The sequence below is a fragment of the Plecotus auritus genome, assembly GCF_963455305.1.
Source record: "Plecotus auritus genome assembly, chromosome: 2".
In the NCBI taxonomy this organism is placed as follows: Eukaryota; Metazoa; Chordata; class Mammalia; order Chiroptera; family Vespertilionidae; genus Plecotus; species Plecotus auritus.
The window spans coordinates 170,310,315-170,335,431 of record NC_137771.1 but is presented as its reverse complement, the minus strand read 5'-3'; the positions used below and the strand labels follow the sequence as shown (position 1 = coordinate 170,335,431).

Here is a 25,117-nt window from a genome sequence, read left to right as displayed (position 1 = left end):
CATAAAGACTTTTTCTGCACTCAGACCTGTCTTAGTTGTGTTCAGATTAGATGTAGTAGCACTCCTCCCCCGTCTCAGCCTGGCCCTTCACAGAACAGCCCAGAGCCTGGTCCTGACTGTCAGTGATTTGCAGTGAAACCCCAAAGTTGCCTGCCTTCTCTGGGCTTGAATTCCTCCTCTGAAACATGGACAATAACTCCCTCCCTAGAATTTTTCACCTGGTTGTTATGAAATCAGAGAATGAGTGTAAAGGTAATAAGAGTGTAAAGAATATAATTTGGTGGCTCTATGGCATCTTGACTGGTAATGGTAGTGACAGTAATGTCTGTCAGTCCATCCACACGACGCTTCCTCCTTGGCTAACACAGGTAAAGGTAGGTATCTGCTTTTTTTCTCCTTCCCCAAGTATACTTTGCCACTTCTTGGCAACTGGACAATCAAGTAGTCAGAAAGTAAGGAGGACCTTAAGTCTAGGTGCTTTAAATGTTTTTATTTGTTTTAGAGAGAGAGGAAGGGAGAGGGATAGAAACATCGATGAGAGAGAAACAGCAATCAGCTGTCTCCTGCATGCCCCCAACTGAGGATTGAGCCCACAACCCAGGCATGTGCCCTGACTGGGAATCAAACCCATGACCTTCTGGTTCATGGATCAACGCTCAACCACCGAGCCACACTGGCCAGGCAAGTCCTTGTGCTTTAAACATGCAATTTTAAATGTTCTCCTTAACCAGTTCTTTCTTTTTTTTCCAGTTTTCCCCCAGTTATACTTCCACATGATACACCAGAGAAGAAAGGTCCTTTCTCATACTGAAGAACACAAGAAATTTGAATAGTTCCTGTTTCTGCACCCCTTTGAAAAACAAACTTTTCAACCACAAAAAAATGCTGCAGACTTTTTGAGTTCCCAATACGTTTCATAGAAAATAAGTAAAACTATTTTTAAAATACTAAAACAAAACAAAAACCAAAATCCAGTGTCACACAGGTCTGTGATTTTATAAGATAAAACAACAAAAAAAGCTGTTACATAAAACACCCTGGCCAGTCCATTCAGCATGCTTTTTCAACCAGAAGTTCCCAATATTTATGATGGCACTAGACAGGGATTTGGCATTTTCTACCCCCACCCCGCCCCCCGTTTCCTTCATGTATCTGATAAAGAAAGATCTGTAACACTGAATGCCTGAGAGTTGCAGTCTGAGGATGGAGGTGGCACCAGCTGGGTGCCCGGCTTGCAGGAGATCTGTTCAGTCTGCAGCGTGGTCAGCATCCCCTTTCAAAGTGCTCCACTGCATGCTGGGAACTGTTTGTGTTTTTGCAGCGGCAACCTTTGTTCTCTGGAATGCTCTGAAGTTATGGCTAGGACCTTTCCCTCGTGTCTAGTGAATGAAATACACAGTTCGTATGTCTGTGAAGCTTTGGGGTAGTACCCATAATCAGAAAACAGCTAGAACCCTTTTGTTTTCAGTTGAGTCATTACTGCCTGCCACTAAGAAACATGCTTGAATCTAATAAGTATGCGTATATTATAGAGAACCTACCTTACCTGGGGCTAAGCCCCACTTATATTTAACAAAACGACAGTGCTCAGGAAGGGAGAGTTTCAGCGTAGTAAATGACAGGCACCTCCCCAGTCCTGTTCTCAGAGCCCCTCTGAGCGATGCATTTGCAGCAGCTGTTCTCATCTATGGCCAAAACCAGTCTAGTCACAGAAGGGGAGGATCTGCTCATGAAACACATGGAAGGTGTCACTTCAGAAATGTAGTCGGAAGAACGTTCAGGAAGAGGTTTCTGTTTCTACACCTTGATCATTATATTTTTAAATTTTCATGAAACTCTTCTGTTTGGATACTTCTAACTATGGTCCTCCGTAATTCCCACCAAGTTGTACATCCAGAGGCAGTGGGATATCCAGTGGGCAGTCGGGAGCTGGAAGCAGTGTCACCCACGTGCCCTTGCTCATGGACATTATCTAATCAGCATCATGTCTTGGTGCCATGTAATTGCTCAGCTGTGCATTTCAGACACTTCCAGAAAGGGCTGGAGGGAAATGCAAAGCCCAAGCTCAGATGTGCACTAGATTTTAAACACAGGATATTCTTTGTGGAGCCTTTTTTTTTTTGAAAAATTGGTTGATCTTTAAAACTTTAAAAGTCTAGCTTATAGAGTCATTATCACTTAAAATATAATTGCTAATGTCAGAAGAATGTCATAATGGAAAGTAAATTCGAAATGCTTATTTTCATAGAGGCTTGAAAGTTAACATAAGAATGAGAAGAAAATATGCAGCCTAAAATGTGATTCAGGCAGATGTGTAATAAATTACTTCTGAATTGAACATTAACATTCTGCTTCGCACAGTCAGCACTCTTCGCTTGGGCATATTGAAATTAGAATCTATTGTACTTGATAAACAAAATGTATGGGAAAGATTATATTTCATGCTTTTTCTCATTTCATTTTTCAAAACTGTATTTCTTCTATCAAATAGAATCAATTTGGATTATAATAGCCTTATTGTTTAATTTGGGTAAGATTTTTTTCAGTTGTTGTTGGGATAGTTAGATGATGGGATGAAAAGTGCAGGTTTTTCAGGGTTGCTGGATGTGTTTATTCAGGCCTCTCTATTGTAATTTGTCACTGTTTAGGGAAATAGTCTGTTGCAGACAGTAGTATTGCATCCAATTGCAACAAGAACACAGCAAACAACTTTCTTCTCAAAAATGTTTATTTCATCATCAAACATGTAAAATGCTCGTGGCAGATAAGTAAGACATGCCGTGTCCTTCAGCCACCTCTCCCAGTAACTGATTTCTTTAGCTCCAACATAAATAATGTTTCCTTCGAAGTGGTGGCATTCCTTTAGGAATTGAGACCATCCAACCCCAACAAATGTCCACCTTCCTACAAAGTGTGAATGAAAAAGGTGGTGTTTGGTGGGTGTTTTGTCAGACTTACAGTGTTCATTTCAGGGCACAAAGACATCAGCTGCCCCCTGACAGGATGTTTCAAATCCCTCTCGGGACCACCTTGTGGCAGAGGATTCTGTGAGGTGCGCAGTAGTGCTTTGTAGACACGAGCTGCTGATTTGCATCTTGCTGTGTTTCGTTTGCTAAGGTTGGGATCGTTCATTTAACATGCATTGCCTGTGATCAAAGGCATGGTGGAGAGTTAGTCCTGGAATAAAGCACCACCCTGCCAGACGAGAACGGTCCTCTGGCGTGAGCTTCCTGTGGAAGATGTAGCGCTAAAGAGGCCTGTGAAGAGACTGCCCTCATTTCCACTTGCGCCTTTGGTTATTCATTTGTAATAAAAGGTTGTCATCGATGTGGTGCAACCTACGAATTCTTTTCAATTCTGAGTTTCAGGTAAAACATAAAACAGCAGAATCAGTATGTACTGCTTTGAAATTTGGGTAAAAATTTATATGATCATATATAGTCATTTTTGTATTTTTTCTATGTTGTGAAAACCAAAATTGTAATTTTATAAGTCTTTGATTCACTAAATTCTATAATTTAAATGTATTTTTTGTATATTTAGAAATAAGGCATTCAAAGACTATGCTTAACTTTCTATGCATGCATTTGGAAGCTGTTTTTACCTGATAATGTAGTAATAAGTTGTATTCATAAAATACTGATCTGTGTTGCATTTCAAAATAAACTGGTGTGTGCTCTGCCTGGATCTGAAACACTGGCCAGTGAGTCTGGTGATTTTTCACATTAAATTGGCCCGAAAGTGATGGTGTAGGAACATGGACACGTTTCAGTTCTGCCACAGATTCCAGCTCACTCTTTGACTATTTTAAAATGTATTTCTGCTCATCATGTGGTTCTGCACCTACAGGAAAAGTGGATTACATTAAGAGGTTTCCAACAAGTTGTTCTTCCTGCCAGTCTTCACGCTTATCAAGCCTGTCCCCAACTCGGCTGCAGAGGGACAAGGGGGAGTCCTCACCTAGGTGACCAGGAAGCTAAGAAACTCATCAGTGGACGATTGAGGACCCTTGTTGTTAATGTCTTTTTTGTTTGTTTGCTTCTGTCTTTAGCCTAACTCTTTTAGTATAAGTTGAAAGGGGAAATACTCCTGTTGCCCAGCAATGCTCATCGCATATCAGACAGATAACGTGGTCAAGAGGTCAAGTACCTCCTTCTGAAGATGCCTCCACAGACAGCGTGCTCGGGGCTCCTCCGCCCACAGGGTACTCAGCAGCCGCTTCTGGCCTGCTAGTTCTAGGCTCCAGGTGTCTTCACCTCAGTGAAAGCTTGATGTCTCCGTGTGCCGGGCACTTTCTGGTTATTTCTTTGGGTGATTTCTGTTATTTGCCTCCAGCAGTCACATGCCCCCACCTAGTCTACGAGGTCTTCTCAGAGTTGACTCACCATTCATTGTCCAAGAGTGTGGTCTTTATCCCAAGGGGGAACATTTCCTTCCTAAATGCTGTCTGGTCACGACTTCGATGTTACCAGCACTGTGGTTAGAGTGAGAACCGACTCACTCCTCATACAGAGTCTATCTGTGTCAGAGATAGGCTTCACTTACGAAAAGAGAAGTAAAGTTACTGCAACTGAAACAGAGGGCCAGATGGTAAAGTTAATATAGAGGCAACCCAGGAAACACCACTTTTACAATCAGGGTGGTAATGGAAATCAGGGCTTTCTAATTGGTCATTGTCATATTTTGTGGCAATTATGTGTACTGTTAACATAAGCCCAGCCTGAGGAATTGCCGTTGGTATAATTAAGAGATTTGCTGTTCACACAGCGTTCCAAAAATGCTGCTGTGTTCTGTTCCCTTTAACAAGAATGAAGACTAGCTTTGCAATTTCTCATATTTTTAAAATTCCAGTGTTACAAATAGACTGGCTCATTGTCATATAGTTTCGTAGTGAAGAAACTGTTCTAAGCAACTATTACCAAAAATAGCCATACCTATTAACATTCCTCTGTGTGCAGCTGAGAGCCGGAGTTAGAAAGGAGCTCTGTGTCTGGCTTTGTTTTTACCACTTTCTTTGAGGCGTGTGAGGGACTGTTTCATCATCTTTTTTTCTTTCACAATTAGAGATACTCTGTAGGGGTGGGTCTCATTACCAAATATTATCTTTTCCGCCCCACAAACAGCAGTTCACCCTACAAGTCTCATTTGCTGAGCAAAAATAAAACGTGAGACTGCACATAAGCAGCTAGTGCCCATTTCTTAAATCTTTCCAATACTTGAAACTGTGTTCCGCTCACTAATTCCAGAACATAGACTTATTACCACAGCAGCTCTTGCATCTGTCTCTGACCTTGGTGCGTGCAATCCAGAGACCTTTCCAGACGCTGCGCTTGTAAAGCCCAAATGTCGTTTCTGCCTCCCCCGTCGTCGTAGTCGCGCTGGCCTGTGGGGGGCAGCACCTCACCAGTGATCCGGGGCCGTGGGAAACGGCTTCTGCCCAAGGACGCAGAAGGAGCAGAAAGCCACTAATGAAAATTAGTTATGGGTCTCTATTGTCCATATAAAGTAAAGGCAGTCGGCTCTCAGCATATTCTGGAGGGGTGCAGTCAATAACGCTTTTTTTAGAGCAAAGAAACCATCTTGGATGGGTGCTGGGAGGCTCCATCTACCCGTTGCCCGCCTCAGCCCGCCCCAGCATGGGCCCTGCAGGCTGCTTGATCTTGAAATGCTGAGGGCTTTCGGAGCTGGTCAGAAAGCAGGTGTTAGTGCTCTTGCTTAACAGAGAGCCTGCTTGTTAATCTCTGAAACGTTCAGGAGGTCAGTTCCCACTCTTCTCTGTCTGGGTATTTTTGGAGGGTGGCCTGGGCCATGAGGAAATGTCAGGCCACCTTATATGGCCACATCTGGCCCCGAGAATGCTTGTCTGCAGCACGTCCAGTACTCAGTGGGTGTGAATTAACTTTGACTCTTGGACTGTGGGTTTTCTCACAGATTTCAAATGTTTCTACTCATGCCATGGAGTATTCTCACTCTTTATGGGCTCCCTCAATAAGCGGTTTAAATGACACCAATTTTGGACATATCGAATAGATAACCAAAGGCATGTATAAACCCGGTAATGTCCTCACCACCACTCAGGCTGCTTGTGCGGGGCCAAGAGTGACAGTCTGCCACAGGTGGTTTATTTATATAACCCGCGCATATCAGCATGAATGCACAGAATTAGTTCTGAGAGAGGATGGGAGGATGGAAATGTTGGGGATCGGACAATTGTGGAGTTTAAAAAGTTGACACAAAAAAGTTTCCTGCTAAACTTTTCAGACCTTTTTGCATATGAATGCAATTTGTAAATCTGGGATGGGGTTGGGGATGGGGCTGGGGCGGGGGGGTGCTAATACAGGATTTCCGAAAACTATGTTTAAGCTTTATCCTTGAAACATCTTCAGGGCTAAGGCTGCTTGAACACCTTGAAAAATACTAATCTAGCAGCTTTCCTATGGGGAACGCTTAGCCATCCAGAGGGAAGAAACAAGATAGGGTTTAGACTGGGATCTGGGAAGATTTTCCTTTTTTGTTTTTAATAAACCACCATCATCAAATAGGTAAATGCATTATTAGATGGAGCACACGGGCACACGGGGCCAGCAGCCCTGGACAGAGTCTATCATTTGCCGCTTACTGGTGGATCTAAAAGGTGTCTCAGTGGATGGGAACTTGTTCACATAAGAAGTCCCAGCTGGGACCAGCAGCCCCTGTGGCGCCTCCCAGGCTTGAAACCCAAAGCCACGCCCACACCCGTTTCTGAACACAGACTCCACGGCCAGCGCCTCACTCAGGCTCGTCCTGTCCTTGAGGCTCGTATCAGGAGTGGCGTCCACACCCCCACCTGCCTCCAGGTGGTGGCTGCTTTGTCTGGTGTGCCCTGTTATCTGACAAGGCCTTAGAGTTCCTCTTGTTCTGGGTTGCATCCTCTCCTTGTCAGCTCACCACATAGACCCTTATGAGCCAGAGAAGCCAACACTACAAATCCAAGGCCCCAAGAAGGCCGATCTGGGACTAGCTCTTACCCCTCCCCAGCCCCCACCAGGACAGCTCCAGGGCTGTGGGCTTTGCTGAAGCCTCCCCCCTCTACCTCCTCTCCCCCTGTTTCCCAATCTCCCTGCCCATAGCCCCTCACCTTCCCCATCAGCCCTCCTGCCAGACTCCACTGTTCTCACCGCTACCATGAGCCTCTGTGCCCCCTTCCCTCCCAGTGTACCCTCCTGGCAAAACCCCACGCTGGGGTGGGTCAGTCCAGCCACACCCCTTCCTGCACCCCGCACACTTGGGGCTGCTCACCTGGCACAAAGTCCACGATTCCCTTCCAGCTCCATCCTCCTTAAACCTCTGCCATACTCTCAGGACAGCACCCCCGTTTCACAGAGAAGACAGCCACCACACAGCAATCCTCCAGCCTTCTGTCACCACATCTGTAAACTTGCCTGCACCGGCTCACGCTTTCCTTGTCCTCTTGTTAGCATGGAGGGGGTGACCCTCTGTCCAAAGCTAATCCCTCCCTTGTGCCCTGGATGTTTCCACCCTTCGCCCCCTCAGGGACCTCACTCTAGCCATCTCGTCCTCTTTGTCCTTCCTCTTTGCCAGCTCTTCCCATCCAGTACCTCCCACCTTGGCCTTGACCCCGTGCGCTTCACTGTTTCCACCCTCTCTCTTCCTGTGCTCTGGGAGAGTTGACCCCAAGCCCTTCTCTATCTCTCACCTGTTAGTCTCTTCCAGTCACGCCAGCCTGGCTCCGCGTATGCCACTGACTTGGCTCTGTCCAAAGTCGCTAGTGACCTCCTTGCGATGAAACCCTGCCCATGCTTTGTAGGCTCGGTCTTATGGCTGAAACTGGGATGCCATCCTACTGGATGTTAGATACATGGGATGGCTTTGGAGGAGACTGGGGGGTGCCAGCAATACCCAATCCTGGTCCAGAACTCTCATCTCTCCTCCCTAATGAAGGGGTATGCCAGGGAATAATGGGGAGCCAGCCAGCCCAGAGTGTAAGGTCAGCTACGCTTAGCTCCATGGGAGCATTCTGGTAAGCTTCTTGAACTACCGTGTTTCCCCAAAAATAAGACCTGCTTACAGGTTTCCTTCTGAGTGAAATATAAGGCATCCCCCGAAAATAAGGCCCCAGGCTCTGTCTCAAGAATGAAAATTAATTTACCGTAAACTGGTCGCTAGGGCCGCCCCGACTGGCGTCTAGCAACCAGTGACGTTACGTGGAGTCCTGACTTCACTGCTGTGTGGAGGCGGAGCGGAGGTCGGAGTGAGCGGTGAGCGCGGGGCGGGAGAGAGGAGGAGACTTTCGCAGATGCGTGTAGAAGAACAGGAGAATTAGAGTGGACGGGACGCGGTGAAGGTGGTGAGTGCTGGTCTGTCTCTGGTGACACTACCTGATGCTCGCGGCCGCCTTCATGATGACTGAAGGTTCTCAGTCAGTGGCAGACCCTGCTCCAGCCCAGATCCAGGCCCCAGCAAGCCCAGTGACAGTCCCCAGGCAGGCCCCAGGGGGTAAATGTCTGATAAAGGGGTAGGGGGGATGTCTGGTGAAGGTGTTCAGTGGCACAGGGGTGGGGAGAGGGGGATCACTTAAAATGACACAGGAGGATCAGAGGGGGCAATCAAAATGACACAGGAGGATCAAAAGGGGTTACTAAAATGGTAATCCCCCCTCTGATTCTCCTGTGCCATTTTGATTCCCCCCTCTGATCCCCCCCGTGTCATTTTGAGTGATCCCCCTCCCCCCACCTTGATACCCCAATTCCTTTTTTTTTTACCCCTAGAAATGAGCGCAAAAAGAAAAAGCTACTCCGTGGAGTACAAGAAAGGAATCGTGGAAGACTCTTGGGGCCAAAATCTTACTGCTTTCTGCAAAGAGAAGATGTTGAGTATCCGATTGGTCCGAAAATGGCGAGCAGAGTATGGTAACCTCATTGAACAAGTGGACAAGGGAAATGCTAAAAAGCGCAAGTGTGGATCAGGTCGGCAACCATTATTTTCTGAGCTGGAAGACCTGATCTGTGAATGGGTTGTTGACAGGAGAGCAAAGGCTTTGGTTGTGAATAGGGCTCAGATTCAAGAATTTGCCCTTGCAATGGCACCACAGTTTGACATAGCCCCCGAAGACTTCAAAGCATCACAACACTGGCTGGATAATTTCCTTCAGCGAAGTGAACTGTCTTTAAGAAGATCTACAACATTGTTTAGGTTGGAAGATACTCAAGTTATTAAGCGAGCACTTGCATTCAAGTCCTTTATTGATGATGCTGACTTCTCTAAATACAATCTTTCCAACATGATTGCTATGGATGAAATTGCAGTGTTTATGGGCCAATCATCTCAAACAACAATTGAACAGCGGGGTGCCTCCTTGGCGTACATTCCCTCCACTGCTTACGAAAGTGCACGTGTTTCCTGTATTTTGGCAATTTGTCTGGATGGCAATAAAATCCCACCTTTAATCATTTCTAAGGGCAAGAAGGAAAAGATTGAACGTGTTTTGGGCGTTTTTATTCCTGAAACTGAAAAACCCTGGGCCACACAAGCAGTTATAAGGAAGTGGGTCGATTTAATGCTGCCGCTTGTTATGCAAGGGAGCCAAAGAGGTCTGCTAGTCTGGGATGCAGCCAGCACTCACCGCGCTAAAGACATGAAGACATTTCTTCACGAAAGAAAAATAGATCAGATAATGATTCCCGCAGGAACGATGGCCTATCTCCAGACTCTTGATATTGCAATAAACAAGCCATTCAAAGACAATTTGCTCATGGAAATTAATGACTACATTGAAAATAGAATGGAGAGCAATCAGCGTGGAAACTTTGTGAAACCTAAACTGCAAGAAGTTGTTACTTGGGTGAAGAATTCATGGAAGAAAATCACTGACAGTTGCATTGCAAATGCACTGCGAGCAGGCTACCTTGACAAGAAGTACTCATTTAAAGACAGTGCTATTGCTAAACATGAGAGATTTGGTCCACTGATTCTGAAAGAAATGGAGTCACAAGAAATTCACCAGGAAATTCAGGAATTGGATTGTTATGATGATGTTCCAGAAGATGATGACATGATTGTCATTGAATAAATGAGTAAATTCTTGATACTGTAGGATTCAGTTTGTCTGGTTTGTTTTGATAACTACCGTACTACCGTACCGTATACAGGTAATAAATTTCCTTTATTTTCATTTAACAATATATGTGTACCGTATTCTTCTTCATGGAAAAATAAGACATCCCCTGAAAATAAGACCTAGCGTGTCTTTGGGGGCAAAAATTAATATAAGACACTGTCTTATTTTCGGGGAAACACAGTAGTAAGAGGTCGCAGCTCAGACTAAAGGAAAGTGTGAGGCCTGCTCCACTCACCTCCCACCCCACCCCCTCTGATTGCTTCTCCATCCCAGGTCTCACCACTGACAGGGAGAAAGGCTGACCCCACACACCATCGCCTCCAGGGGAGAAATACTCAAAGACAGTGCGCTGCCACACTTGGCACCAGGCCGGCCCGGGCTGGCGGAGGCCTCGCTGGGAAGGACAGGAAAGCTTCTGGGGAGAAAGCAGGTCCTGCTCTGCTTACCGCCAACGGCTGGAAGATGCAGAAGAGAGCCCCACACCCCTGTACGCTGACCTCTTCCTGCCTGTTGGCTCTACACACTCTCGGGAGCAGAAGCAGCTTCATCAGCTCTTGAAGCTGAGCACTAAAGTCAGCATTGGTCCTTCTTAGAGATGAGCTAAGATGTGCTGGGGACATGAGAGAGACCTGGGACCCTCCCCGGAAGCCAGCATCAGGGAGAGCTAAGATGTGCTGGGGACATGGAGAGAGACGTGGGGTCCTCCCTGGAAGCCGACATCGTTCAGTGAGCTTTGCTCCTGACAGCCTGCTCTGTGGGTTTTCTCCTACCTCTGTGCGCAACTTCCTGAGTCGCCTCTGCCTGCCCCCTGACTTGGAGATTCTCAAACTTGAGTTCATCAAGAATCACTCAGGGTGTCGGACAAAGTCAGGTTCCTTGGCTCCCTCAGACCACGTGATCAGACTCACTGGAGACAGAGCCTGGAGCCCATTTCTATACGAGCCTCATGGGGGGTCCTGGTGCAAGGCCTTATGCAGAAGCTCATTGCCTGAAGGGACCCTGAGAGTTCTATCCTAACTCCTCTCTTGAAACCCCAGGCCCCTGAGGAGCAGCTGCCCCTCCCTCCCAGAGAAGATCAGGCCCATAGACATGTTGTTTGGCCCACATTATGTATCTTTTTATTGAATCAGTTGCCAATACTTAAGATTGAGCAATGTCATATAACCATTTAGGAAAATCAGAAGATGAGGCAGCAGGGGTCCGAATTCCCGTATGTTGGGAACCCATGAGAACCAGGAAAAGCTACCTTACTGGGTGGAGTGCTAGGGAGGGATCGAGCTGCGGCCCGATGCCAATCGCCCAGACAGGCCCTCGGGCATCTGAGGCAGGAGCTGGAGAAGAGTGTGGCTGCCACGGCTTTGACTCCTGCCCCAGCTGAGTGCTGCTGGCTCTGCCTTGGGCTGCATCTATGCCCTGTTCTACTGGACATCTCCACTTGGACATCCCATAAGCACCTGAGCTCAACCGATCCCAAATGAAAGTCACCATCCTCTCCTGCCCCTGCCATAGATCTCTGCCCACGCCTACGCTTCCCATCTCGCTGAACAGCGCCCATCCACCAGCTGCTCAAGCCAACAACCTGGGCTTCATCTTTCCTCTTCTGCATCCTCACTGGCCCGACTTAAGTCTTTTAATCAGTTGCTAAACCCCGTTGATTCCATCTCCTGAAGATGGACTGAATCAATCCACTTCCCTGCTCCGCTGCTTCCTGACAGCAGCAGTGACCTCCTAACGGCTCTGGCCTTCCACCTTGCCCTCCCCAAAACCCATTCTCCACACAGCAGCCAGAACAGCCTTCTCAGAAAGCAGGCATTATCATGTTGTCCCCTGTGTAAGCCCTCAGGAACTCTGTCACTCTTGGTGTAAAGTCCACACCCCCAAACGTGTCCCAGAGACCCTCTGTGACCCACATCTGCCTATGTTCCCAGCCCCTCCACGCCCCACGCTCCACGAAAGCCTCCCAGGTCCTCAGGACACTGGGCTCCCTCTACCCCCACCCTCACCTTTGTTAACCACCTTCCCTCTGCCTGTGAGACTCTCTCTTCCTCTCCACTTGGCTGATTCCTTCCCATCCTTCAGGTATGGCTGTGGCCTCCTCTCCAGGAAGCACCTGCCCTGAGGGGAGGCCCTGGGACTGGCCCTGGCGCTCCTCCTAGATGCCCCCCCCCCCCCCCGGGCCAGGGCTGCCCGGGAAAGCCAGGAGACCCAGTTAAATGAGAATGCCAGGTAACAGTGAAGAATTGTTTCATGTAAATATGTCTCATGCAATATTTTCATTTGCTACATCACTGTGGCAGTGCCCACACTTTCCCCTCATCGTCCTCCTGGCCGTCTCTTCTCACCCACTGGCCTGCAGGACTGTGGGTTCCACGAGGGCTGGGGTCCCTCCAGGCAAGGCACCACTGTGTGCTCAGGGAATGGCTTCCACGGGGAGACTGGCAGGAAGCTTATAAACAAGTGAATAAAGGGGGTTGTTCCAGAGGCTGAGGAACTCTTTGAAGAAACGCAGAAAGCAGTGAGCCAGAAGGGCTGGCCTCCTGCTTTGGCTCCTGCACTCAGGATGGCCTCTCCGGAGTGGCAGACCCCAAAAGCCACACGGCCTCCCTCCACCATGCACCTCCCTGTTCCCTGGAACACAGGGACGTTGGTGGGAGACGGGCTTCGTTTAGGACGAGCAGCTGCTCAAAGGGTGCAGCTGGGGCTCCTTAGAAACACTTAGTCTTCCCTGGGCCAACTCCCTGAGAAGCCCTTGGAGGCCGAGGCCCAAGGAGGGCTCCCTCCTGGACTCCAGGCTGCACGGAACACCAGTCTGAGCACTGAGGGCTGAGCTAAAAGCGTTCCTGGGACTCAGCCTTCTTTCAGGCACTTCTCGTTAGCTAGCGTTAGCAACGCTGCTGAGAGTCCGGTTACAGGAATTCCCGAGGGCCTGCCGGTTGCTTATCTGCAGCAGCGCGGGGCCCCGCCCTCTGCACAGTGCCCCGGGGTGCGCATGCCATGGGCTCTGATAACCACAGCCTAACGCCGGACTTTAGATCAGCTTTCTGATCATCTCTGCCTCTTCTCTCCAGCCTTGGCACAGCCAGTCACGCCCAAGTCTCCCTGAGCTCCAGGCCTGAGCATCGCCTGCCGGCAGCTCAGGGCTGCTTCCCTCCACATCCAAAGTCAGGAGAAGATGAGCTGCTCCTTGGGAGCCTGTCGCTGAACACCCGCCCCCTGCCTTCCGGAACCCCAGCCACGTCCTCACCGCCAGCCTCCACTTATCCAGGGTTGAAACTGATGCCCAGGAGAGAAAGGAACACAGTGGTCAGCGGCAGAGCTGGCCCCTCCTCCTCCCCTGTGGGCCCTCTGGGTGTGCACTGAGGGTGTCAGATGCCACACTGCGATCTCGGGTGCAGACTTTCAAGGAGATGGAGGAATTGGGGAGACCCACCCTCCTCCACCCTGGGGAGGGTGCTGTGGGGTCTCTGTGCCAAGCTTGGAGGACACAATGGGGTCTCTGTGCCAGGCAGCCCTGCCAGGGCCGAGGGCACCAGGAGGAGGGAAGGGTGGGTGGGGGCCAAGTGGCCCCTCTGGCCATGGAAGCCCTGTGGTTGTAACCATGAGGGTTTGCCTGAGCTCCCACCGTGTTTACCCGGGAATGGCAGTCTGGGGGCTCCTTCCGGAAGTCCCCGCTCCCAGCATCAGCCCCTCACCCTCCCGTGGGAGAAGCACAGCCTGGGATGCAGCCTGCAAATGTGGAATCCACGGCTGGCCCAGCCTCCTGTCAGGAATCTCATTTCGGAGCCAGGCGCTGCTGGCTTGCCTGGTATATTTAGAAAAGTCAGACTCCTGTTGCTCCCTGTTCCCTACAAAGTGTGAACTGCGCCCATCACATGGAACTGTGATTCACTTCTCAACAACCAAGTTGAGCGCCTCCCACCGCCTCCAAGCCCCCCTCCCTCCCCACCCCCCTCAGCGGGAGGAGCTGGGGGAGAGCAGGCACCTGCGGGGGTCAGAGGCACAAGGTCTCTAGTCTCTTTTGCACTGGTCTCATTCAGCCTGTTGGCTTTCCTTCTGGAAATCTGGATGCTTCCTTCCTCACAGCCTCACAGCCTCAATCCCAGTCTCCCCACCCCTGCTCCCCCAGGTCTTCGGAATCTCGCAGTCTGGGGGTGAGAACCTAGTGCAAACAGTACAATACAGCAGAGCTTGCTCCGGCCGCCATGGGCTGAGCATGGCTTCCTCTTTTTCTAAAATGATATTCTAACTCAGTGGTCAGCAAACTGCGGCTCGCGAGCCACATGCGGCTCTTTGGCCCCTTGAGTGTGGCTCTTCCACAAAATACCACGTGCGGGCGCGCATGTACAGTGCGATTGAAACTTCATGGCCCATGCGCAGAAGTCGGTTTTCGGCTCTCAAAAGAAATTTCAGTCGTTGTACTGTTGATATTTGGCTCTGTTGACTAATGAGTTTGCTGACCACTGTTCTAACTGGTTTGGTTACCAGCATTTTTAAATGAAAAGAGTTCACATTTAAAAAAATTAATTTCCTGCTTCTCTTGAAAAAAAGACCTGGAGCTCTGGCAACTCGGCCCCAGTCCTGCAGGGCACGTGGAGGGGCAGGGGTGGAGGCACCCGCTTTCCACGGCGGGTTCTCTAGGTTACCCCACCAAGCTGTGCATCCATTTCTGTCCCCTGCCTGGGCACAGGAGGGTTCTGGATGATGTTTGACTCCACATGTCTAGGATCTCCTATGATAGCAGGCCGATGCCCATATGTACCTGTACAGCAGGTACACACCCCTTGCCCCGGGGACACGAAGGAGGTGTGATTTCTCCCTCTCCCCGATTAGGTTCTCACGTTCTGCATTCCTCAGTCTCACCAATTAACCTCCTTTTTCCTCTGCGCCCCTCTCTTGTGCCCTGTATTACTGGCTTGTGAAGTTCTATTTTTGCCCAGCACCGACCTCCCCAACCCCTGCCTGGTTCCTTGGAGACACACATCTCGGGGGTGGGAGGGGGGGTGTGGGAGGGGGGTCAGGCCTGGATGTGATTCCCACTCGGCTTTCTGCCATCACCACTTCCCTGCGCCTCTCACGTGAATGACGGGGCAGTATGATACGTAGTGAGCATGTATCACTACCCTGAGAGCTAAAGGAGCTGTTGCCCCGCCCATTAAATGGTCAAAGGGATCGGAGTTGGTTTCAGTGGAGAGCAGAGCAGAGGCTGCGGCCACCTCTCCAGGTGCTGCGGGAACCTCACGGCTTCCCCACCTGGTGGGCCCAGGAAGCAGTCCAAGTGCACAAGCTGCTCCACCGAGGGGCCCAGGGGGCCTGGAGGGCCGGCACTCCCTTAAATGAGGACAGGCTGAGCTCCACCACAGTCAGTGGGATAAGCCAGAACCTCAGGCCACGCGTTCCACTCCTTCCTCCAAATTAGAACTCCAGCACCTGCCCTAGCGCAGGGCCACATGCACGTCTGTCTCCTGGGTCTGCAGGCTGGAGGGCGGTGGTGGTGGGGTTGGGGGGGGGTCTGGAGGAAAGCAGCACAGGAGGCCTGACCAGGACCCGGGTGAAGGTCACCCCCTCTCCTCCCACAGGAAGATGTCAGCATGGTGGAACAGTACCAGACTTTGTAAGAACCACATCACTGAGTCCCTGCTATGACTCTCTCTCCCCTGCCACTCGCTAGCTCCTGATGTTCTGCTTTGTCATTTTGTGTCACTTAGCGGCTCCATCTGCCTGCAGGAGTCCCTGCACAGTGACCACAAGTCCTGCTCCCTCTCCAAGCCAGGCTGGTCCTGGTGGACCAGTAAGTCTAGGACCGAGTTCCCTGGGTCAGCTGACTGCCACCCTGGTGGAAGAGGTAGCCTCCCCCTTTCTCGATGTGGATGAGGGCTTGGGGGTGGGGGCAGAAGAAGGGAAGGTCACTCCCAATGACCCAAGCCAGTGGTTCTCCAGAGGAGAGCTTGTTATCTCACAGGCTAGATTCAAACAACGCAAGGGGCGTGCTTCCCTGAGGCGCTGGAGAAGGCATGCTCATCCCTTCCGGCTTATGGTGGCGCCAGGCCTCCTTGGTTATGCCCGCATTGCTCCAGTGTCTGCTCTGTCTTCCCGTGGCCACTTCCATGGTCCTTTGCATCTCAGATCCCCTTCTCCTTTCCTTCCTCTCACATGAACACCAGTCATTGGGTTTAGAGCCCACCCTAAATCCCAAACGATCTCATCTCAGGGTGAGATCATAATCTCATTTCCCCCCTTTTAAAAAAAATCTTTTTTTGTTGAGAGTATTACAGATGTCCCCCTTTCCCCCGCCCCATTGCCCTTCATCTGCTTCCTGTCCCACCCCAGGCCTTCACCACCCTATTGTCTGTGTCCATAGGTAATGCAGGTATGCATATAAGATCTTTGGTTAATCTCTTCCCACCCCCACCCCCCCCTTTCCCTTCCTTCTGAGATTCATCATTTTGTTCCATGTTTCCGTGCCTCCGATTCTATTTTATTTATCAGTTTATTTTGTTCATTAGATTCCTTATTCATTTATTTTGATTTTTAGATTCAATTGTTGATATTTATGTATTTACTAGAGGCCCAGTGCATGGAATTTGTGCACGGGGGCAGGGGTGTCCCTCAGCCCAGCCTGCACCCTCTCCAATCTGGGACCCCTAGAGGGATGTCCCCGTACCGGTATTGGGCCTAAACAGGCAGTCAGACATCCCTCTCACAATCCAGGACTGTTGGCTCCCAACTGCTGGCCTGCCTGCCTTCCTGATTGCCCCTAACTGCTTCTGCCTGCCAGCCTGATCACCCCCTAACCACTCCCCTGCCAGCCTGATTGATGCCTAACTGCTCCCCTGCCAGCCTGATTGCCCCTAACTGCCCTCCCCTGCAGGCCTGGTCACTCCTAACTGCCCTCCCCTGCTGGCTATCTTGTGGTGGCCATCTTGTGTCCACATGGGGGCAGCCATCTTTGACCACATGAGGGCAGCCATCTTGTGTGTTGGAGTGACAGTCAATTTGCAAATTACTCTTTTATTAGATAGGATAGAGGTTTGGTACATGGGTGGGGGCCAGCTGGTTTGCCCTGAAGGGTGTCCTGGATCAGGGTGGGGGTTCCCTTGGGGCATGGGGCGGCCTGGGTGAGGGGCCTTTGGTGATTTGCCCCCTGGTGACCCAAGCGGAGGCCCTGGTATCTGGGATTTATTTATCTTCTATAATTGAAACTTTGTAGCTTTCAGAGGAGGCCAGGGCAGGCCAGGAACTTGGCTTCCTCCATCACCAGGGAAACCCAAGCTTCCTGCTCACTCCGTGGCCACAGCCATTTTTGTTAGGATTTATTTATCTTCTATAATTAAAACTTTGTAGCCTTGAGCAAAGGCCAGGGTGGGCAGAAAGCTTGGCTTCTTCCATCACCGGGAAAACCCAAGCCTCCTGCTCGCTCCGTGGCCACAGCCATTTTTGTTGGGATTTATTTATCTTCTATAATTGAAACTTTGTAGCCTTGAGTGGAGTCCAGGGCCCGCCAGAGTGTGCAGGGAAGCTTGGCTTCCTCCATTGCCGGGGAAACTCAAGCCTCCTACTCGCTCCATGGCTGCAGCCATCTTGGTTGGGTTAATTTGCATACTCGTTCCTGATTGACTGGTGGGCATGACTTGTGGGTGTAGCAGAGGTACAGTCAATTTGCATATTACTTTTTTATTAGATAGGATTGCCATTTTATTGTTCATATTTTTTACCTTCTTCTTCTTCCTCCTCCTCCTCTTCTTCTTCCTCCTCTCCTTCTTCTTCTTCTTCCTCTTCTTCCTCCTCCTCCTCCTCCTCCTCCTCCTCCCCCTCCTCTTCTTCTTCTTCTTCTCCTTCTTCTTCTTCTTCTTCTTCTTCTTCTTCTTCTTCTTCTTCTTCTTCTTCTTCTTCTTAAAGAATACCCTTCAACATTTCATGTAATACTGGTTTGGTGGCGATGAATTCCTTTAGCTTTTTCTTGTCTGTGAAGCTCTTTATCTGACCTTCAATTCTAAATGATGGCTTTGCTGGGTAGAGTAATCTTAGTTGTAGGTCTTTGCTATTCATCACTTTTAATATTTCTTGCCACTTCCATCTGGCCTGCAAAGTTTCTGTTGAGAAATCAGCTGACAGTAGTGTGGGTGCTCCCTTGTAGGTAACTACTTTTCTCTTGCTGCTTTTAAGATTCTCTCTTTGTCTTTAACTCTTGGCATATTAATTATGTTGTGTCTTGGTATGGGCCTCTTTGGGTTCCTCTTGTTTGGGACTCTTTGGGCTTCCTGGACTTGTAAGTCTATTTCTTTCACCAGGTAGGGGGTTTCTGTCATTATTTCTTCAAATAGGTTTTCAATATCTTTCTCTCTCTCTTCTGTTTCTGACACCGTCCCCCCCCCCCCCCCCAAATGATGTGAATGTTGGTACGTTTGAAGTTGTCCTAGAGACTCTAGGACACTTTTTATATTTTTGGATTATTTTTCTTTTTGCTTTTTTCTGATTGGGTGTTTTTTGATTCTTCATATCCCCAATGGTTGATTTGATTCTTGGAATCCTCTACTCTACTATTGAATCCCTGTAAATTATTTATTTCAGTTAGTGTATGGTTAATTTCTGACTGGTCCCTTTTATGTCTTTGATGTTCTCACTAAGATTCTTGAAATTTCACTAAGATCTTTGAAAATCTCACTAAGTTCTCATTAAGATCTTTGAGCAACTTTATAACCATTGTTTTGAACTCTGTATCTAGTAGTTGCCTTCCTTCCATTTCATTTAGTTCTTTTTCTGGAGATTTCTTCTGTTCTTTCATTTGTGACATGTTTCTTCATCTCCACATTTTGACTGCTTCCCTCTGTTTGTTTCTATGTATTTTGTAGCTTCTATGTCTCCTGGAATTGGTAGAGTGGCCTTGTGTATTAGGTGTCCTCTAGGGCCCAGTAGCTCAGCTTTCCCAGTCACCTGAGCTGGGCACTCCAGGTGCACCCCTATGTGGGCTGTGTGCACAGTCTTATTGTAGTTGAGCCTTGTCGGTGTCACTGGGAGGAATTGACCTCCAGGCCAATTGGCTGTGAGGACCAGCTTCAACTACAGTGGAAGGACTGCTGTGCAGGAGACACCCCTATGGAGCAGGACTTGCTTCAGTGGGGCTTTGGTGCTCACTGAGTCTGCCCCTTAGTGTGTCACTTGTGGATGTGCAGAGTTGTAATTTGGTATGGTCTGAAGCTGTCCAATGGGTGCACTTCCTCTGGGGCCTCCTGGGAGGTGAAAAGTCAGCCACTGCCTAGGGCCATCTGGCAGGAGATACTGAACAATCTGCAGATGGCTGCTACTTGTGCTGGGCTTGGAAATGCCCAGGTGAGGCCAAACTGTGAAGCAAGGCAGGCTGCTGCTAGTGCTGGGTATTGCTGATGCCAGCTGCTGTTTGTTTGAGAGATTTTAGGAAAGTCTGAAGCCTGAGCCAGGACAGGCCATTCATATGGAAAAGCTGCTACATCAGCTTGAGTGGGGCAGCAAATTGGATGGAATGGGGTCTCAGGGAGTCACCAGGGTGGCGTGAACAGTGTGAGCCAGGCTGATGGAAACTCAGATATGGCTGCCAGTCAGCTCTGCAACTGGAGAGGTCCCAGCACAGGAACAATGACTCCTGAGAGCAGCCCTGTCTTGGAGAAAGCCACCGCTGACTTATTGCCCAGATGCCAGACAATCCAGTTCCTCCCCCAAATGTCCCAGATTCCTTTAAAGCCACCACCCCAGCCCTGGAGCCCAAAGGGATCAAGTCTGAGTAAGTCCATGTGCCGGCCCTTTTAAGAGGAACACCTGGGACTCCAGCAGCCTCCGTGCCACTCAGCCACAGAGTTACCGGACTTCTCTTCCCAGCTCTGGAACCCTGGGCTGGGGCTCTGGTGTGGGGTTGGGTCCCCTTGCTCCTCACAGGAGGCCCCCACAGCCACAATATCCCTCCCAATTAACAAAACACCACACATGGGTATCAGACCAGCCTGTTCTGTGCCTCAGTTCCTCCTACCAATCTCAATGTGCTTCCTTCTTTCCTTCTCTAGTTGTAGGACTTCCACTCAGCCAGCTTTCAGGTGGTTCTGAATGATGGTTGTTCTGTATTTTACTTGTAATTTTGACATGGTTGTGGGAGGTGGCGAGTACAGGCGTTTACCTATGCCGCCATCTTGGTTTTCTCCATAATCTAATTTTAAGATATTAAAATAATTATGATCCTTAATTATGTTTGTAGACCTTGTTTCCAAATAAGGCTACTTTCACAGGGACCAGGGATTAGGCCTTGCACCTATCTGTTCAGGAACATCATTCAATCCAATACACTCAGTTTCCTCTTCTATAAAAAGGGGGGGCGGGTGTGTGTGGCAAAGCTATGGCGATCACACATTACTCCATACACAGCACGTGGAGCAGTGCCGGCACATCGGAAGTACTCAACGCACATTAGCCACTATCATCATTCCTCATCCTTCAAGATGCCGCTCAATGAAACCTGCTCTGAGCTGTGCCCCAATCCCTTTCCCTTCATCCCAACAAAAGCTGTTGCTTGCACCCCTTCTCCCATGGCCTCTGCAACCTCTCCAGCTTTTCCCAGGTCCTGGTGGTAAGCTGGAGGAGGCTGTTCCCTCTGCCAGCCCATTGGCTCCTTTAGATTAAAAAACTGGATCTTATTCATCTCTTTTTTTAAAAAACAAATAGCCATTTTTGAGTCATACAAAAATATCTTGGTCATGAGCAATAATATGTGTGTACAGACATCAGAGAGCAAACATAATTCCTCCCCATAAGCCCAGATGCCTCACTGTTTCCTCCTGACCATTTGGCTGGACCCTTTACCCCTGTCTCTCCAGCAGCCAGTACAGAGTCTGCCACGTGGGGTCATGCCCAGATATTTGTCAATAAATTAAAGGAGGACAGCAACCTGGAGGCCAGCACAGGAATAAGGAGTGACTAGATGGTACTGCCCAAGGCCCCTCACTTGGGGGGACACAGGTGGGTCCTGGGGTGATAGGATCATGGAAGGAAGTCCCTGGGGCAAGGAGGCACAACAGGTGAGTGTGAGCATGATGGATGATGGTCTGGCCTCAGGTAAACTCTCAGCCCGGACCCTGGAGAGCTAACCAGACAAAAGGAGAGCTGTAGTACCCACTGGCATGGCTGTGCAAAAGGCAACCCAGTTACCTCTGGTTTTGTGGCCTGTTTAGTATTTATGGCTAATTACCATGCAGCATAATAACAGTGTGTATGTAATTATGTGGCAGATTGATTTTGTTATTAGCTTCATTTAATCACATTGCTGAACTCTGTTTGCTAAGTCTCCACTACCCAAAAACAAAACCAGAGATGTTTTGAAAGGCCCATTGCTCACCTCCACTTTTGCAGTTGGAGAAGGCAGGTAGGACCTGGCCCAGCCTCCACAGTGCAGGTGAGCTCCCTGGCCACAGCCGCCCTGTGGGGAATACTGTCCTGTCCTGAGCCCTCGCTATCTGGCCTAAGGGTCTCATGAGCTTGCACACAGATAGCAGCCCTGCTACTGTCCATGTGACACACGCTGCAAGTTCCCCATCTCACCTGGGCTGGGGGATGGGTCACCTGGCTCCAAAGCGGGGACAGGGCTGGGATGACCTTGGGCATCCGAGTTTACTCCAAGGGGGTCCATCCTGCCCCCACTGCCCCCACCACAGGCTCCAGACAGTGGCTTCATACCCATCCCTCACCCCTACTCCCCTCCTTCCTCACACCCTCTTGTGCCTTCTGTCTCACTGCACCCAGGGTCTACAGTGTGGAGCAGCATGGAAGTGCGGGCGGGCTCGGCCTCCAGCAGGGAGCCACAGAGAAAAAAGCCAGGATGTGCAGCTAGGCGGTGACCCCAACATTTCCAGGAGAAGATGTCCACAGGACCCCTGCCAGACCTCCATGGGGTCCCGCCGACCTTTTGGGCCCATTCCCTCTGTGGAAGTTCTTTCTCTCATCTGGTCTTATTCTCTCTTCTCAGATCGTCCAACAATTTCCTCGGTCTCTCTCCTCAGTGAGGTTAAACCACAACCAACCGCCTCTTTGAGGAAGGCCTCTGGGCACCTAGAGATGGGGTCCAGTCTCCCTCGCCACCCCTGCCCTGGCACCACACCCCAGGCCCCTGTGGACCACACACCCGAGTTCCTTCCACAACAACACCTCCACGTCTGGGCTCACTGAAGTCGGTGCTGCCGCTACCATCACCACTCCACACAACTGGCCCCAGGCCCGCAGCGGGGAAGTTCAGAGCCGGGATGTGAGACCAGGTTTGCTGTGTTTTGGAGCCCATGCTCTCAGCTGCCACATTACAGCGCCTCCTCACCTGTCACTCGTTCCACAGACACTGACGAGCATCTCTGGGAGGCCAGACCCTCTGCTGGTGCTGAGGACCGACCCACAGACAGGCAGAGGGGGACAAGCCCCTGTGTGCTTACACCCAGGCCCACCTGGCACCTTGTGCCAGCTTTTTTCTCCCGGGGCTTTGGGAGATCAAGGGCTCAGGGTGCGGTGGGATTCAGTACCATCAACTCCATCCCCAGCCAAAGAGGCACAATATTTGGGGCAACCAACATGCTGGTGCGGGCCTTAGGCCTCCCTGGGAGTCTCCTGTGGCTCCCTCCCTGGGAGGGGGTCCTCACCTGGGATCTTTCCCTCTCCACCTGGTTAATTCTCACCTCTTTCTCAGGTTTTCTCCCGAGGAAGCCCACCCGAGTAGCCCCTGGGTCTCTGTCCCCCGCGATGGTAGTTCTCCTCAGGAGCCCTAGTACCGGTGTCCCTGGATGACCGGGGGTTTGGAGTCAGGTCCTGGCTCGCCCTTTGGAATGCCCGCAGCTGCCCCCGGGCACACGCACGGTGTTGCACACGCGGTCGGCTCCCATGGGTGTCTGTTGAATGCATAACTCAGGTTGGAAAGCTGGGAGGAGTAAGCACAGGTAGAAGGAAAGAAACGCAGAGAACAAACGCTGGCTTGTGGTCGGCAGGGCCTTTCCCCATCTAGGAATTGCTCGGCCCACATAGGAATTTCACAGGTTTGGAACCAGCCCGGGTGGGGCAGCCGCTCCCTGCATCCGAGATCCTCTGCAGCTCTTCTCGAGGATCCCCACAAACAGCAGCTCCCCACTCTCCTCCTCGCGACAGCAAGGGACGTTCTTTGCTTTAGGGATGTTCTTTGAGTCTGACCTCTATGTTTTCTATGCCATTTTTATGCCCCCTTTCCCTCTGCTCTTGAACACAAACCAGCACCATCAGGAGCTAGACAGGAGCTTACAGAGGATCTGAGAAAGTAGCTTTCATGTCTTTTTTTTTTTTTTTTTTCCTAAGCAGGAAAATCCAAAATATCAGAATCGAAAGCCTACAACGTGAGACCAACCAAAGGGGAGCACCTCTGATTGACGTGGGGGTGGGAGCCCTCCCAGGGCACTCCCAAGAGCTTCGGGAAACCCAATGTGAAAACCGATGGTCAGATCTAAGTCTGACACTTTATGGATGAGAAAATCCGGAGAAGGGGAGTGACCTGCCCCAGCCAGGACCGCAGCCCGCGCTTTTCCCGTCCTGAAGTTCACAGCCAACGCTGTTGGACCTCGTGAAAATGATGGCGTTGGGGTGCTTGCAGTTGTACTTTTTAAAAAGTATGTTCCAGTGTTATTTGGGAGTGATGTGTTTTGTGCTTCCTCCTTTAGGATAGCTGGCACTTGGACATGCCAAAAGACTCAATCAGAAATTGGCAGAGGACGTTAGACAAACATGTCTCACAAATCTCTAAATCTTTGAACAAAAATGGTCATCACATTTTTGCAAAGATTTCCACAGAGGGCTGCAGAGTTGCCCATCTTTTTTGTGTTATTTACTTATTTGTTGCTTTTGGAGTGCATTTGGAGTGCAAACCACGCGATAGCAAGAAAGATCCGATTGGAATGAGAAACGGTGACGCCCTCTGGACTGGGATTCGTTCGGCCTCTGGGCCTCGGGGACCTGGAGATTTTCGTGGAACCAGTTTCCTTGGGATTGTTAACATAATCCTCTAATTGGAGCATTGCTAACATGATCCTCTGAGGGAGCGCATTCCTAAGGACCAGGGAGAGGGTCTAGGCCCCTTCTTGGATTTCCCACAAACCACGCACTCTCTACCCCACACCCTCACCTACCCTACACCTTCCGAGGCCCCCAGGCCCAGAGCAGGGGAGTGTGAAGTGTCTCAGGTGCGTGGGGTCAGTGGGCTGGACTGTAACAGCACTTACGGATCATCCATCTTCCATGTGCTACCCTCAGAACATGCGTCCATACAGTCCTGTTTGGGGGCCATTTATTAAGCTTCTTGTATGTCCCAGGCACTGTGCTCGTTTACCTAATCCTGACAACAAGAAGTGACAATATTGTCATCTCTGTTTTGTAAATGAGAACACTGATTTTTCAGAGGCACCAAAAAATAGTCTGAGCCAACTATTATTTCATTTAATATTTGTGTGTATCAGTAATCTAATACTAATAATGGTTAACTCGTATTGAGTGTTCACTGTGTTCTAAGAGCTTCACATGTGTAAACTTTTCTAACCCTCACAACAACCCTATGAAATTGAGTATTATTATCATCCTCGTTGTTGTTGTTTTTTAATTGATTTCAGGGACAGGAAGGGAGAGGGAGAAAGCGATAGAAACATCAGTGATGACAGAGCATCATAGATCGGCTGCCTCCTATACTCCCCCTATTGGGGATGGAGCACACAATCCAGGCATGTGCGCTGTCTGGGAATCGAACTGTGACCTCCTGGTTCATAGGTTGACACTCAACCACTGAGCGACTCCAGCCAGGCTCATCCCCGTTTTATAGATGGGAAAACTGAGGCGCAGAATGGTTAAGAATCTTGCCCAAGGTTACTCAGCCGTTAGCCTCATCACCCGTTTCCGGCAGGCTCAGTTCAGTTCAAGCATCAATCATGTTTCTTCTACCATCCAGGGAAACAATACAGAGAGTGGTTAAAAGCATGGACTTAGGAGTCAGCC

General features: G+C 49.8%; 1 protein-coding gene across 3 annotated transcripts in view; it reads left to right on the top strand.

Moving 5' to 3' along the window:
* Nucleotides 1–3,699, top strand: part of HACD2 (3-hydroxyacyl-CoA dehydratase 2) — a 91,210-nt gene extending 87,511 nt beyond the window's left edge. For 2 of the 3 annotated variants that reach the window (XM_080658297.1, XM_080658298.1), the window contains exon 7: nucleotides 751–3,691. In XM_080658297.1, the coding sequence (XP_080514423.1) occupies nucleotides 751–833 (83 nt within the window). In that variant the 3' untranslated portion in view covers nucleotides 834–3,691. Of the gene's footprint in view, nucleotides 1–750 lie in introns of all 3 variants that reach the window. The other variant, XM_080658296.1, reaches the window with a different exon arrangement.
* Nucleotides 3,700–25,117: the final 21,418 nt, after the last annotated feature.